This window comes from Myxine glutinosa, chromosome 13 (assembly GCF_964187855.1).
Source record: "Myxine glutinosa chromosome 13, kmMyxGlut1.1, whole genome shotgun sequence".
Classification (NCBI taxonomy): Eukaryota; Metazoa; Chordata; class Myxini; order Myxiniformes; family Myxinidae; genus Myxine; species Myxine glutinosa.
The window spans coordinates 23,062,733-23,079,802 of record NC_136273.1 but is presented as its reverse complement, the minus strand read 5'-3'; the positions used below and the strand labels follow the sequence as shown (position 1 = coordinate 23,079,802).

Below are 17,070 nucleotides of genomic sequence, written 5' to 3'. Positions count from 1 at the left end.
GCTGGTGGTCCATCAAATTCATCGTTGGTGGTACGAGGAGGGAGAACAATTCGGTATTGCAATCATCTCGTCGTGGGAGCAACAGGGTGATCATTTATCTCGTTAAAGTCCCACGTCCCCCTTTTCATTGACTGTATTATTCGGAATATCCATCTCGGTAATTCCAATCCGCGCAATTTTCTTTTTCCCGGAATGTCCACGATTCCATATCAAAGAGAATCGACACGCGTTTCAATGTTTCCAACTTTCCCGATGGTCTTTGTTTTGACAAGTGAAATTATGAAATAATTTATAATAATCGTAACTATCATTGTGAAATTATGAAAAGCACGGATTTTAGTAGAAAAGCTTAACGACTTCCCAAAGAAAGAGAGTGGCTGGTCTGTTCGATTCAATCTGCTTCCCTGTACAATGTACATCAAAATCCGCTGGATTGAAGTTTGTTGTACAATACAACGGCGCAGGACAATAACTCGTCGCGTACATCGTCCGATGCCGATCTTTGATGGAGGCCCGATTGGGATGGACCAGGTTACTGTGTCGTTCCGAACAACACAAAACAGTTCTTTAACCTAAAGCTTCTTCCATCTTCAGCTCGTGACCTTTTGCAGATGGTCAAAGGTCATGGTGGCCTGACTGTGTTGCTCATTCCCTTGCAATGCCATCTCTCCTGGCTTCCATCAGATCCCTTGACACAGCACGTGCCCCAGTCTGCCTTTCAAACGGACCTTTACCCCCTTGACCCCTCGCTTGCGCACTTTATCATGGTCACTAAGAAATCCCTGCTCACCTTCTCTCTGCACTGTCGTTTCTCCAAGACCTTGAGAACATTTTTTGGTGGATCCCAGGCTTTCAGAAATAGTATATCTTGGTACATCTGTTCTCTGACCTGGTTTACGCCATAAACTAAAAAGACGAAGACCCCTTTAGACACAGGAATGCGATGCTCGGACGGTTTATCCTCTGTCAATTCTTGGGAAAGAAAATCAGGACCGAGTCCAGGTGGACAGACATGCATCGGACCCTGGCAGCACCTTTTGTTGTTTTAGGAGATGTCTAGATGTCTAGCTCTATTGAAAACTTTTTTTCTAACATGCTCGCTCTTTCACTAGACATTTTCTTTTTTAATCGATACATTTTATTTTCAACACGCATTGTTGTGGTCAAAAGGTCGTGGTGATTTTGAGAATCGGAGAGACCTCCACCTTGACTGCCACCCAAAATTGCGACGTGTGGGGTGAGAGGTTCAATGGTCACTTGTATTTTCACAAGTTCAGATTATTAAATCCGGTCCTAGAGGGTGATTTTTCTGCCTTGATGGATTCATCAGCAGGACAAAGTGGTCAATGCCGTGAAAACATAAGCCAAAGGACGCCGAGGAAGCAAAGGTGCTGTACCGGCATCGGAGGGTAGAAGCAAAGGCAGATTCAAAGCAGAAATGAACAATGATTTGTTTTGTCTGCTCTTACAATAATTGTCTGCTCTTTCTACAGATCTTATGGACGACTTTGCCGAAGGCAGGGAGTGCGTCAACTGCGGGGCCATGTCCACACCACTGTGGCGCAGAGATGGCACCGGACACTACCTGTGCAATGCCTGCGGCCTCTATCACAAAATGAACGGAATAAATCGGCCACTCATCAAACCTCAACGCCGCCTGGTGGGTACAGTCACCCTTTTGTGCAAACTACCTGACACCAGGAGGAAGCAAGCGTGCGTTTGTCCCGTCTGTATTTGCAACACTTAGTGATGTCTATCATTTTGTACCGTATTCGTATCGGTGATGTCTGTGTGCATCCTCTGCGCTCGTGCGTTTTACAGTTGATAGATGTTGAAGATCATAGGGTGCCCTTTGTGGAGAGAAGGTGAGTTATGGCCGGCGCCCCGAACAATCTAAAAATCCCTGCGCAAATCACCTTCAGTCAAATATCGGGCCCACCTTTGCCAATCCATGAAACACTTGGATGAGAAACATTCCCGATCGACTTCACAAGAAGGTGTTAATAATTGGGGCCATTGAAGAATAACAATAATAAGAAGAAGAAGAAGAAGAAGAGGAGGAGGTAGAGTAGTGGTAGATTTCAAATGCAGCATTGACTTAAAGAAGAGCATGGGCAGTTAATGCTGATCCCAAAAGTCATGTATCATGGCCACTCGAACTTTGTAAATGTTTATCAAAACCCTTTATCATTGTTTTTCATATTTTTACAAAAATAATAAAAATAGATTAACAAGTAGAAAGTTTGTATATCAATGTTCTGGGCGTTATTTTCACATTATAATTATTAATTCCTGTTCAACCGAAAATGTACTTCCTGTTACGGCATCTCCGGGTGCACCTTGCGCAAATTGGGCATTTGGACTCCTCGGGTGCTCCGGTCAGAGCACTTACCTATACGAAGTTGTGATCCTACCTTTGAGTCCCGTGTACCATGCAGATTCCTCCATTTCCTTCTCTCATTGTTCATGTAAATGTACATCGATGTAAGGATGTGCCGTCGCCTGCACGCCACATTATCCTTCCATTCTGTTATGTTCACATTTTCCACCATTTCAATCCCACATTATCAAATCCCCAGTTTTTTATTCATCACACCTGCTGAAACCCTCCCTCTGAACTCCTCATGCTGAACCCCTCCCTCTGAACTCCTCACACTGAATCCCTCCCTCTGAACCCCTCCTTCTGAACCCCTCATGCTGAACCCCTCCCTCTGAACTCCTCACGCTGAATCCCTCCCTCTGAACTCCTCACGCTGAACCCCTCCCTCTGAAAACCTCCCTCTGAACCCCTCCTTCTGAACCCCTCATGCTGAAACCCTCCCTCTGAACTCCTCATGCTGAACCCCTCCCTCTGAACCCCTCCTTCTGAACCCCTCATGCTGAACCCCATCCCTCTGAACTCCTCACGCTGAATCCCTCCCTCTTAACTCCTCCTTCTGAACCCCTCATGCTGAACCCCTCCCTCTGAACTCCTCACACTGAATCCCTCCCTCTGAACCCCTCCTTCTGAACCCCTCATGCTGAACCCCTCCCTCTGAATCCCTCCCTCTGAACTCCTCACGCTGAACCCCTCCCTCTGAAAACCTCCCTCTGAACCCCTCATGCTGAACCCCTCCCTCTGAACTCCTCACGCAGAATCCCTCACGCTGAACCCTTCATGCTGAATCCTTCATGCTGAACCCCTCATGCTGAATCCCTCACACTGAACCCCTCATGCTGAATCCCTCATGCTGAATCCCTCCCTCTGAACCCCTCATGCTGAACTCCTCCCTCTGAACTCCTCACGCTGAATCCCTCACGCTGAACTCCTCACGCTGAACCCCTCACGCTGAACTCCTCACGCTGAATCCCTCACGCTGAATCCCTCATGCTGAATCCCTCATGCTGAATCCCTCATGCTGAATCCCTCACGCTGAATCCCTCCCTCTGAACCCCTCACGCTGAACTCCTCCCTCTGAATCCCTCACGCTGAACTCCTCACGCTGAATCCCTCACGCTGAATCCCTCATGCTGAATCCCTCATGCTGAATCCCTCACGCTGAATCCCTCATGCTGAATCCCTCATGCTGAGTCCCTCCTGCTGAACTCTTCCCACTGAACCCCTCATGCTGAATCCCTCATTCTGAATCCCGCACGCTGAATCCCTCACGCTGAGTCCCTCCTGCTGAACTCTTCCCACTGAATCCCTCCTGCTGAACTCTTCCCACTGAACCCCTCACGCTGAATCCCTCATGCTGAACCCCTCATGCTGAATCCCTCATGCTGAACCCCTCATGCTGAATTCCTCACGCTGAATCCCTCATGCTGAATCCCTCATGCTGAGTTCCTCCTGCTGAACTCTTCCCACTGAACCCCTCACGCTGAATCCCTCATGCTGAACCCCTCATGCTGAATTCCTCACGCTGAATCCCTCATGCTGAATCCCTCATGCTGAGTTCCTCCTGCTGAACTCTTCCCACTGAACCCCTCATGCTGAATCCCTCATGCTAAATCCCTCATGCTGAATCCCTCATGCTGAGTTCCTCACGCTGAGTCCCTCCTGCTGAACTCTTCCCACTGAACCCCCCCCCTCCCCCCCACTAAACCCTAAACCTCTTCTGCCGAATCCCTCCCTCTCAATCGTACCTTGTTCCACTTCCATAACTCCTTCCCTTAACTTTTGACAACTTTACTTTTATCCTTTTAAATTATCTTCAGCATTTTTAAGGCCCTCATTATCTCCAAGGGTTTATTTTGAATTGTAAAATGTCTCGTCTTATCTCACATTTCTCTATAATTAAAGCCAACAGGTTTGGAAGCATCTTACAGCTTGACACTGATATATCTCTCTTAATAATAAATCCCTTTTCTAGCGCAGCAACCACAACTATATATACACTACATTCAAGGTAATGCCAAACTCCCCTTCTTTATGATACCGACAGCACTTCCTTACATTAGTGCCTCATTCCATGATAATGTATCATTTGAGTGTGTGACCGTTTATCTCTACTCAGCACAGCACCCGTCACTTGCTTCCCGATCAATTATTATTCACAAACATTTTTAAAACGTCGTTTTTTTCCCCCAAATCTTCCACATTTTGACAAAATCCTAAAATTCTCCATTTATTAACTATGACAATGGTGTACCTTCCCATAAGATTTATTTCTTAGTTTCGGAAGAGCTGTCACACAAATTACGCATCTGTGTGCAGACAGACATGAGACAACAGTGGACCTGACCTTTCAAATTTTTAAATACGGACAAACATGGCCGTTGACCTTGCGGGGGAAAAGATGTAACTTCCTGTGGCACTCTGGGTACCGTAGTTGTCATCTTGTGACGTCATTTTTAGTTCCGCCATCGAAGGTGCACAGAGGTTATCTTTTCCGCCCTGTCTGTCTGTCAGTGAGCAGGATATCTCAAAAAGTTATGGACAGATTCGGACGAAACTTTGTGGACAGGTTCGGTGTCTGACAAGGGCGAATTGATTCGATTTTGGTGAAGATCTGGATCCAAATCATAGAATTTTAATTGTTTAAATGATTTTTTTTACCATTGTGTGATTGGGCCAAAATGATATTTAGCATCATGTTTTAAAAAGGTGTGGACGGATTCGGACGAAACTTGGTGCATGAGTTGCGTAGATGACAAGAACAAGCCAATTAGATTTTGGCGCAGATCTGACCTATCAGTGGATACAAAACGTCAACTGTTCCGCTGGCGGGGGTATGCTCTCCACCGAGTGTCATTCTAGTTCACTCCTTAATCAGTGGCACAATTAATGAGATATTAAGGTGAAATCCACCTCCCCCCGCTGAATTTAACCCATGGTCTTTGTCTGTGCTCTATCCTCTGAATACTGAGCATCAAGCGAGGAAACAGCACGTACCATTTTTAAGTCTTTGGCACGACTCGGTCGGAGTTAGACCCGCCGACGTCCCAGACTCACAATCAGACTCATAGCCAACACCCTAAGGATAATACCACCAGGTCAAATTGGACACCTAAATATTGCATTACCCAAAATTGTGTAATTATTCCAACCTCTACCATCTTCATGTGCTCCGTACATCCTGCTCCATCTTTTCCCCTCTTTAAGTAATGTGTACATAGGCCAAGTGAGGGGAGAGTATAATTTATTTTTTTTCCAATTTCTTAATCCTTGTGGACATTCCAGTACTTGTACCGCATTCAGGCCAAGGACACAATTTCTGATATTACAAGGACATGAGCAGACAAGAGACAAATCATCACAGTGCTTGGGATTTGAACCTGGGATCACAACACCATGAAGTACGTTCTCAGATGAGAAAAACAAACAGGCCAACTGAAGTTCACAATGTTGGCTACATGGATAAAAACCAATTGTTTCCATTAAGTTTGCTGTCATTGGTCAACTAAACATATTTAAACCAAAATAACAAGCATTCTGAGTATTGCGCTGCAATACATGTCCCCTACCGGCAGCCTGTCGTCTGGAAAATGTTGGGGAAATTACCAAGGGTTATTTACCCACAGGTTCCGAATCGTTCCCAATCGCTAATTACCTCAGGACGGGCTCACCTGTGATTCGCACTCGGGACTTCGATTTATACACCTTGCAGACAGGTCAGCAGAAGCACGAGAAAATAAGTTGTTGATAAAGAACCTTTTGAGTCGCTAAATATCAGTAATTTATTATATTTTCCGGTTCACGATCAATGATCGATGTGTATATATATATATGTTGCTCGGCTTGATATCCATTTTTAAAATATTTTCGTTTAATTAACGATATCTGCCAAACCACGTGCCCTATCGCAAATTCCAAAAGGACATTTTAGTAGACTGACATGCTGAACAGATCTGTGAAGTTTCCCCTCGATTGGATCAAAAATTAGGGAGGAGCTTGGTTTTAAAGGTTCATGCTTAAAAACGTCATAACTCTGAAACCATGTGCCGCATGACGTCATGCTCGCTGACTTTTTGTTCGTCATGGGTATGCGATTCTGCCTGCAAAGTTTGGCCTCGATCTGTTCAGCCGTTGCAGAGAAAAAGGGGTTTTTGTGTTTTCACAAAAAACAATATGGCGGCCTAACCAGTTGACATGTGACGTCATAATTACCATTAAAATATTCTACAGACCGAGTCCCTCCTACGGTGAAAATTTGATCTCAATCGGTCCAATTATTGCAGAGAAAATCTTTTTTTAAAGGAAATTAAAACTTAAAATGGCACTGAGTTAAGGATCATCAGAATTATCAGAATTCCCAAAGTTCAAAGTGCCATAACTTTGTCAAAAATGATCGAAACGTCGTGAAGTTCGAACTTGACCTGTAACTTATCATGAGAAAACCATGTACCAAGTTTGAAATCATTAGCGTTAAGAGTTTAGAAAAAAAGTCCGGAAAACTGTTCTTTGCGTGACGGACTGATGGACTGACGGACTGACGGACGGAGGGACGGAGTGCAAACCTATAGTCCCCTCCGGTGTACACCGGTAGGGGACTAATAATAATAATAATAAATAATTGTTTTCGTTGAGGGAACAGACATTTCATTTCAAACTGCTGCGAACGCAAACTTGGACGAAGGACATGAAGTGTAGTCATTCCTATTGTCCTTGGAATGCGGGATACTATTGGAGTTGCTCTTGGCTCTTTGCTATTGGACCATCAGTCATTTGCACTGATTAATTACCTGCGAGGAGTGAATGTAAGAACGTGTGACCAATATTGCAAACTAGAAAAGAGGATAAAGTAAAAGCAACACGCAGACATTATGACATCACATTGCCTAAGGTAACCTGTCCAATCATGCCCATAAACCTTTAGTATGTCCATGGTACAATAAACATGGATTTCCTTGTTCTCTGCTCGGAGTATAGGTGTAATCGGCTTGCACAGGTGTACAATCTTGATGTATGCCAAATGCCGTTTAGGTCTAAATTGTACTTTCCTCGTTTGCTCAGGTTCTATAACTACTACATATACTAGTACTACTTATTGATCAGTACCAATTATTCTCATCTCCTTCTGGGGTCGGCCATGAAATTGTTTTTTTGGTCCAAGTCTTTCACAAATCCATTGGACAGTGTGTGCGTGAATAGATTTAGTGGAAAGGTGAAATATTCAGACTCTAACTCTACTTTGGACTCTACCTTGGGCAGACCTGGTCACTCTACCTTGTACATGATGGTTCCCTCAATCCCAACAATGGAGGCCCTCAATGTCAGACACGAGATCAAGAGCGTCTATCTGGACATATTTCATACTTTTGATACAGTCTGGCATCCCATCCCGCCTTGCTCTTCAAACTATTTGCCTATGACATCCAAAGCCAACTCCATACATGGCTTACTGACTTCCTCTACTCTCGTAGCCAACGTTTGACTCTCAACGGAATCCTTTCATCTCCTCTCCCCGTCAAGGCTGGAGTGCCAGAAGGAAGTGTTCTGGGCCCAGTCCTATTCCTGATCTTCATCAATGATCTATCTGAATCTCTGGAAAATCCCCTTTATCTATTGCTGACGACTCGAGCCTCGGCCGTGACATCCCTCATCCTTCAGCCAGGCAGGCTGCAGCCTCTTCCCTCTCTTCAGACCTTGAAAACAAATCACCAAGCTGTTCAAACACTTGGAATATGTCTTTCAATCCTGACAAATCTCACTCTCACTATCTCTCTCCAAATGGACTGTCTGGCAAACCCTCCCAATTACTTTCTCAACAATTGTCTCAAAGACGTTAAGTACCTCAAACTCTTGGGTCTCACTCAGCCATGATTATTCTTGGTCAAAACTTATTTCAAAGTTGGCACCCAAAGGCATCTGCCGACTCGACATCCTGCATCATACAAAGTCCTTCCTTGGCACACCTGAACTCTTATCTATCCACCTACAAGGCTTTCATCCACAACTTGATGGAGTACTGCTCTCCCCTCTGGGTTGGCTCCCCTGCATCACATCTTTCTCAGCTTGACACCGTGGAAACCAAGGCCTTCAATATCATTGGAATGTCCCATGATGAAACTAAGTCTATTGGCATATCACTTTATGATCGCTGCCAGGTTGATGATCTCTCTGTCTTTTTCCACCTCCTTTTTGGTCTTGCACCCTCTGCTCTTTCCATGCTTTGCCCCTCCCTCCCACCCCCAGGTATCTGCAAGACCCACGCGGTCCACCAGCAATCCCCTTCCAGTAAAACTACCGTACCTAAATCCAGGAACACTGCTCACCTCCACTCAGTTGTTCCTCTTCTTCCTGTCGGTGGAACCACCTCCCACAGTCTTTAATCTCATTATTCCCTCCAATAGATGTTCACCATCATCCCAGATCATCCCCTATCCAAAACCATGATCTTTTCTACCCGCCAAGCCGACCTCATTCCAAATTTCCACTTTTTCCTTCCTGAGAGTTTGCTTCTGTATCCATCTTATCCACCCTTGCATTATCCCTACCCCTCATCCGTGCTCACATCCATTGTTGTCCGTCTACTTTGTCCTTCGGCCCTGTTGTTGGTGTGTTTCCTCTTCTCCTCCTGCTGTTCCTTTGGTTATGTTGCGTCCTGGTCTGTTGAGTGTTCTAGCTCTTCCACGAGCCTCGACTCGGTATACAAAAAATAGGGGAAATGAGGCTGAGAGGGTATTTGTGGATGTGGAAGTGGGACTTCCACTATTTTCGGCCTCAGCAAGTCGAGGGAAACTGCTGCTCAGTAGAGTTGTGATCTTTGCTGTCAGGTAGAGAAGGTTCAGCATTGTTGAGGTGTTTATCACATCCTCCGCAATGATGTCACTCAGTTCTACCTTTAAAGGACACTTGTTGCATTCGTTTTTATTTGATAGTGTTGAAGGAGGTTTATGGATGGGTTTATACGAATCATGTGAAAATTGTGCGTTGATAATTCCGTTGCTGGCATTCGAAGGGTTAACCCGTCATTGTTTGCCATTTGTTATCCAGTTTTCTGTTATCTCCCAGTTTCCTGCTTGTGACACCGGCTTTAACCCCGCTTTTGTCCCTCCTGGGGTTACAGTATCAAGCTTCCCGAAGACCCAAACGAAGAAAATCTCTTTTCACCTCCTCAATTATAGGAAGTTTTTTTTCCCATGTTTCCAATTCTTGATGGGAACCTCGTTGTGTCAGCAGGTAAATTTGCATCTCGTGCTCCCATAAGGGAAGAGGCAGGTCACATTTCCGTGTGACAATGCAGTTACTTCGGTGTATGTTTTGTATCGTCTTTGCTGTTTAGTATCATGTCACGTTTATACTACTTTTTCAATGGCCCCGATTATTCCCACCTTATGGGGTCTGCTGTGGGGAAGTTTTTGCCACAAAGTCTTTCACGAACCGGCTGGTCGGCCCTGATGTTCCACTGAAGGTGATTTGGGCACGCTGAACAAATGATAAATTCCTGCCCGAGATAACTCGCCAACTTTTGGGATCTCTAATGTCCAGCCACTAATACTAGCAGATGGGACACACGGCTTAACATCCTTCCAAGAGATGGCACGGCACACACATTGATGCCACACCCTGCCAGAGAAATACCAGGATGGGAGTTTATAGCTGGGTCAGGATTCAAACCCAGGCTAAATAATTCAGTGGTTTGTGTAAAACAAACAAATAAATAAATAAATAAAATGTATTAATTTTTCTGATGGACCATACTCTGTTATAGAGCGCCCGTGCTGCCAAAGCAGTTTCTGGCAAGGGTTATACTGGATGGTTTGCCATTGCTTTCACAGCAGTGGTTAGGGCAGGAATTTGTAATCTGTTCAGCGTGCCTGTGATAGCTCACCCACTCTTCGCGAAGGACACCGTGGGATCTTTAACGTCCACTAACTAATACCGGCAGCTGGGAAGCTTGTTTAACGTCCATCCGAGGGACGGCACATACATTTATGAATCACCCTGCTTGTGAAACACCAGAACCACCAGAATTATAGCTACGTCAAGACTCAAACCCAGGCTAGAAAGCTTAGAAACTAGGTTGCGTACCTCGAGGCCATCCTGCCTTGGTGTGTGTATATGTATGTATGTATATATATATATATATATATATGTACGTTTGTAAATTACATTTGCCCAAGAGGAAAGTGATCATCTCCTGTCTCGTTGCAAAATCTGATTTTTCATCTCAAATACCTCTCCTTTACACTGAAGGCAAATTTACAGGTCTGTGCTCACAAGTTGTTCTTCTTCCTCCTTGTAACACTGACTCCCATCCAATGCTCTGCCACATGTGACACCTTTATGAAATTATTATCTTTAAAAGGTCGAATTGCCATGATTTGTTCAATTTCCCTCTTGGATATCGTCCAGTTTTAAGGCTTTATCTATCCTTGCATTTTCTAATTATTATCTTGTTACTCCTGGTGCAAAGGCTGTGTATGCAAACACTTCAAGGTTAGCGTCTGTTACGGATCAGCATTTTAACCTTTCTCTGAGCTACAGATGAACAATTTTCGAAGGTTACGGGGTGGGGAACATAAATCAAAGGAATATATTTTATTATTTTTATTTTGTAACTATGATCTCAGGAACCTGTACATGTATCATGCGTAAAAACATTAGGAGACATCAATGTACTTTGACATTCCTGGATGAGTTGCAAGAACAAATCAGAAGTAGAAAATGGACAAAACGAAGTTAATGTGATCGATTCGATTTTGGTGAAGATCTGAATATGTATTTGGATACCATAATTATTTAATTTTTAAGTGATTCTACACTATATTCCAAAAAGGTTATGGACGTCTTATGACTAAACTTGGTGGACGAGTTGGTTAGGTGATGAGAACAAGGTGATTCGATTTTGGTTCAGGTCCGAATCCAGATCCGGCCTATCAGTGGGATAGAAACCATGAACTGTTCAGCTTGGCAGAGGTATGCGCTCTACTGAGTGCCATTCTAGTTTGAACCTGGGATCCCAGAATTGTCAGTTAAGTGCTCAGATGGGAGCGAAGGACAAACAGGCTAAACTCATAAATCAAGTGCAATTAGCATATGGCATGGGAGAAATGTATCTACTCCACAGGCACAGTTGCTATTTTAAAATATCAGGTATTACTCCCACCATGGCCTCCCCCCCCCCTCCCCCACCCTTTCCATTCAGTTTCTCAAAGAGTACAACATATTGAAGTTTTCATGCTTGGTACACTTTTATGTCGCACGAATGTGGGGACTCTGGCAAGTTTTCGTTCCAATGAAAAGTTTACACGTACGCAGGGGGCTCTGGCATGACGCTTCGCAAGTGATGATCATGTGACATGGAGTTCTATGTTCACCTTTTCTTTTTTAGGAAGCACTTTTGAAAACCGATGATGTCATGAAAATAGATTTAAAAGATTTTAAAGAAGAATGAAGAACTAGTCTTGCTTGCAAGCTTCTTCTTTTTCTCTCTGATGAAGGGTTAACGCTCGAAACGTCAGCTTCTTGATTCCCACAGCAGTCAGCATACCTTGATCAACTTCTCTTTGATTCCATGGATCATATTTCTAAATACACAAACTTTTAAAGTTTACTCCATAAATTACCAAAGGCTTCCCCTGCCAGAATTATGGACACTAACATCTAAAGCTTTTCTTATTGTGATGTTTGAGAAAACTTGTGCTTTCACTATTTGAATACGTCACGATGCACAATCCATTCCAACCACACATTGTCTGTGTGTCTATCTACCTACTGACCTTCCTACCTATGAAATGCATAAGTGACAGAATTCAATGAAAAATTTGTTACGCCAGTTGCATAATTCCTGAGGTGTAGCTCGGTCACTGAAGCAGTGCTTGTGAAACAAAGCAGTGCTTGTTGTTAAAAAAAGCAGTGCTTGCTGAAAGCAAAACGTTGTTAAAGATTCCGGAAGTAAATTGAAATAAAATGATGATTTAAAACGTCGTTAAAAAGATTCCAGAAGTTTACCACCATTGATGCAGTCTTATACACCACCTTATTTAACTTGTCCAAATACTGCAAAACTGGAGGTTTAAAAATATATATTTGTGTTCTATAGTGTACGAGTATATAATTAAATTGACATACAATAAAGATTTTAAAAGTCGTATTAAAAAAAAAAAATTCTGGAATTCACCGCCATTGACACAGTGTCTATTACACCACCTTCTCCAACACGTTACATTAGTTATTCGTGCCTGCTGTTTTTTTGTCCTTTATGACGTCCTTAAAAACAGTAAGTTTCCAGTTTCGAATGATTTTCTATTTTATTCAAGACAGAGTAATAAAATTATTATCTTACCCCACTCCCCCCCCCCCCCCCCTCTCTGATCATGTGCTATCGGGACTAATTCAGAGCCAAAATACTGCTCAACTACATGTCTCTTTTCCGATTCGTGTTCAAAATATAACATTCAATTTAATAAGTTGATCCTCGATCATAAACTGACGTTTGTGAGCGGACGGGCAGACAGAAGTGGGCCAATTGCTTAACCCAGCTTTGTGTATGTCTCTCTCATAACGCTATCACTATAATGCTTGCAGTAGGTTTGGAGAAAATGCAAAAGTTATACTTTAAGGTAAATTACGTTGAAGCACCTGATACTTTAAAGGGATTGTGAGCAACTCTCACTCAATTCGAGGGAATGCGGTTCCATTCACTGGCAGGTCACATCTATGATGTCACAACCAGTTGGCATTTTGCAAATTATCATGACGATGAGGAAAATCATGATAATCATATGGGATTTATCAAATCATTCCTTATGTTATATTAAGCAATGTAATCAAGTGTTTTCCAAGTTAATACAGAAAGAACTAAGCCCAAATGACGTGTCCTATGTTGTAGCGTAGGCCGTGCTTCGTAAGATAAATAAGGAAATTTGTTAAACGAAACGAAGTCTGTGTACATATCTGGAACAAAACAACTTTAATAGGTGTAGGTTAAGCGTATTCTCATAAGATTCTATTATTATAACATGGAAGTGTGTGAGGCCAAGGTGTAGTGCACATTGCAAATGCATTTCCTTGCTAGTTGGCCTCCAAGTTTCAAGTTGGCAGAGCCTTCTCTGTTACATATTTTAAATGAACACGAGACACCTTGTGCTGCCCACTTTCAACTACATTGTGACTCATTGGATCTAGCTGCATTGTTTAAATGGTTGTGTTTCAGTTCACGGACTTACAGTGCCCTCCATAAGTATTGGTGAACAGTGAAGTCAAATTTGTTATTATTGCTAAATATTCAAGAAATTTGGATTTGAGATCAAAACATAAATATGAGGCAAGAGTACAAAAGGTCAGCTTTTATTTCTTGGTATTTCTATGTATATATGTTTTACCACTGTAGAACAATAACACTTTTCATGTCCAGACCCCAATTTTAGGTAAGCATAAGTAATGGAACAAATGACTAACAGGTGTTTCTTGTTGCTCAGGTTTCTTATTGCATTGCTCGGTGATATATAAAAGAACTGTGAATGTCTCGTCTTGATTTTAGCTTTTGCTTTTGCCTTGGGTGTCTCCGTTTGGAGTCAGTAGGCATAAACTAACACGAAGACCAGAGAATTGTCGATGGAAGAAAAGCAAGCAATTTGGAAGCTGAAAGAACAGAATAATTCAATTAGAACAATCACACAAAAATTAGGCAAAGCAAATACAATTTGGAATATCTTGAAAAATAAATAAATAAACCACTAGTGTACTTAGCTATAGACAACGGTCAGATTGGCCAAGGAAAACAGTTGATGACAGAAAAATCATTAGAACTGTGAAGAAAAACCCGAACACAACTGTCAGTGACATCACCAACAATCTCCAGAGTGCAGGGGTGAAGGTATCACAATGTACCGTTCACAGAAGACTTCGACAGCAGAATTACAAAGGCTACACCGCAAGATGCAAACCTCTCATCAGCACCACAAACAGAAAGGGCAGATTGGAATTTGCCAAAAAGTACAGAGGCGAGCCAGTAGAGTTCTGGAACACCGTTTTTTGGACAGATGAGACCAAGATAAACCTTTACCAAAGTGATGGAAGGGTGAAAATGTGGAGAAAGGAAGGAACTGCATATAATCCAAAGCATACATACTACCTCATCTTTAAAGCATTGTGGAGATTATGTAAATGATGATGGCAGCAGCAGAATGAATGTGAAAGTGTACAGAAACATTTTGTTTGCCTATGTACAAGAAAATGCCTCCAAACCCATTGCGCGGTGCTTCACCATGCAGCAAGACAATGACTCAAAACACACACTGCCAACGCCACCAAGTAGTTCATCAGGGGGAAAAAAGTGGAAGGTTTTAGACTGGCCAAGTCAGTCTCCTGATTTAAATCCAATGGAGCATACATTTCACTTGCTGAAGAGGAGACTAAAGTCAGAAACCCCCCAAAACAAACAACAACTGGAAATGGCTGCAGTAAATGCCTGGTAAAACATCTCACAGGAAGACACCAAGAGTTTGGTGAGGTCAATGGGTTACAGGCTTGATGCAGTTATTACATGCAAGGGATATGCAAGAAAATACTATTATACTACTTTCATTTACTTTAAGTTAATCTGTTCCAATACTTATGCTTATCTAAAATGGGGGGACTGAACATAAAAAAGTGATATTGTTCTACAATGGTAAAACTTGTATACATAGACATACCAAGAAATAAAATCTGACCTTCTCTACTCTTGCCTCATATTCATGTTTTGATCTTAAATCCAAATTTATTGAGTATTTAGCAATAATAACAAATTTGACTTCACTGTTCAAATACTTATCGAGGGCACTGTATTTACCATTTCAGGTTTCCTTTAGGTCTCTCTGAGCTGGAACTGATTTGGGTTCAAAATTCCTCTCAATAGGCTGAATGGTTGCAGTATATATGGGCTTCGATGATAAGTACTGTATAATAATAATAATAATAATAACAATAATAATAAATAATGACCTGGTCAAGTACGGAGAGAGAAAAATGGCGAAGGGGAGAGAAATGTTATTGTTGTCACTCATTTCGGTCATGGACCATTGGCCATGGTGGTTGAGGGGGTTTCAGAGGCACAAGTTGGAGGTCGGACCCTCTAATGAGTCATTTAGGGCAGGACCTTGGAACAGAGAAAGCGTGTCTCTGACAATCTCCTATTCTTTATGAAAGACACCATGGGATATTTAACGCCCACCGGCAAATCATGCCGGACAAACGTGTCCCTAGCCTAACATCTGTCCGAAGGACTGTGTGCTTTTTGATGCAACGCTGGGCCTGTGAAGCACCAATCCGACAGTTTATAGTCGGGCCGGGAATCTAACCCAGACTATACATATACAGCCGAAGGCGAGTAGGCCCTCCTGTCAGATGCAATGCAGTTTGAGGCCACTGGAGAATCTCAACGCAAGAAAATAACAAAACTTTCCCAGCTTAGGTCACTTGGACAAATGTTTCGCAAACGTATTGACTCCTACTAAAAGGGAATGTATTTGAGTGTTTAATTTGAGTATTTGAGTGCTGAGTAAGAAGTTTGGCTGCATGCAATAAAATGCAGGAATTGATGATCAAACTCTAGCTACAGCCATTTTCCTTTAATACCATTTCCTTTCTCTTTTGCTGATGTGATTTGTGGGCAAACAACTATTGTTATGGAGTAAACATGTTCATTTGGGTGTTTATCTGCAGTACTATGGGGTGTGTTGGATTAAACAACCTAAGAAACCTGTCCTCTTCATTTGTGGTCATTCAGCCAAAAAGGTGCATGGAATACAGACAAAAAGGTCAGGGTGTTGCCTCCAGTCGAGTAATTCCAGGACATAGTCACGATAAGAATTTGATGCACCATTTGGCGCATTTGCAAAGTGTTTGAAGGATTGTGGTTTTGGCCTTTAGTGGAGGAAGACTGATTATATTTGACGAGTCTTCTGCGTCCGAAAAGACAATACGGAGGTAGCGCACTCTCCTTTAAGCTGTCTCGTCTGGGTTTGATTCTTGACTCCCAGATTGGTGCTTCGCAGGGCAGAGTGCTGCATCAAAAGGTGCACCGTCCGTTGGATGGACATTACACTGGGGTAATGTAATACACTACCAGCATCGATTTCTGCTGGGTGTCCCATCTACTAGCATTAGTCGGTGGACATTAAATATCCCATGGTGTCTGTCACGAAGAGCAGATGATTGTTGCCGGCACACTTTCAACAAATCTGGAACCCCCTTAACCACCATGGACCAATGGCCATGGCGGAGCTCGAAACAGACTACGAAACGAGTCATGTCAAAATCCCAACCTAACCTGCTGATAAATTGTCATCAATAATCTTTTTGTAGTTGATCATTGGAACTTAGCACAGACTCCAAGTGAGTTGTTCTCAAAGTCCTTTCATCTCAATTACACAAGTCACATGACTCGATGGAAATGATGTGCCAATCAGCACAAGACACGGAAATTTCATGAATACAAAGGATAATTGTTAGGAGACAATAAGGATAGGGGAGAGGCACAGTGTCTTCAGAAAGTATTCACACCCCTTGCCTTTTTCACATTTTGTTGTGTTGCAGCCTGAATGTAAAATGGATTGAATTGAGATTTTTTTTTGTCGCCGATCCACACATATCTGATCGACACATTACCCCATAATATCAAAGTGGAATTTATTTATTTTTAGAAATTTTTGCAAAAA

At 42.7% G+C, this 17,070-nt stretch overlaps 1 protein-coding gene across 1 annotated transcript in view; it reads left to right on the top strand.

The window, feature by feature from the left end:
• Window positions 1-17,070, top strand: part of LOC137438700 (transcription factor GATA-4) — a 33,931-nt gene that overhangs the window by 10,992 nt on the left and 5,869 nt on the right. Inside the window, exon 2 of the mRNA XM_068133962.2 lies at window positions 1,494-1,660. Within this exon, the coding sequence (XP_067990063.1) occupies window positions 1,494-1,660 (167 nt within the window). The remainder of the gene's footprint in view (window positions 1-1,493; window positions 1,661-17,070) is intronic.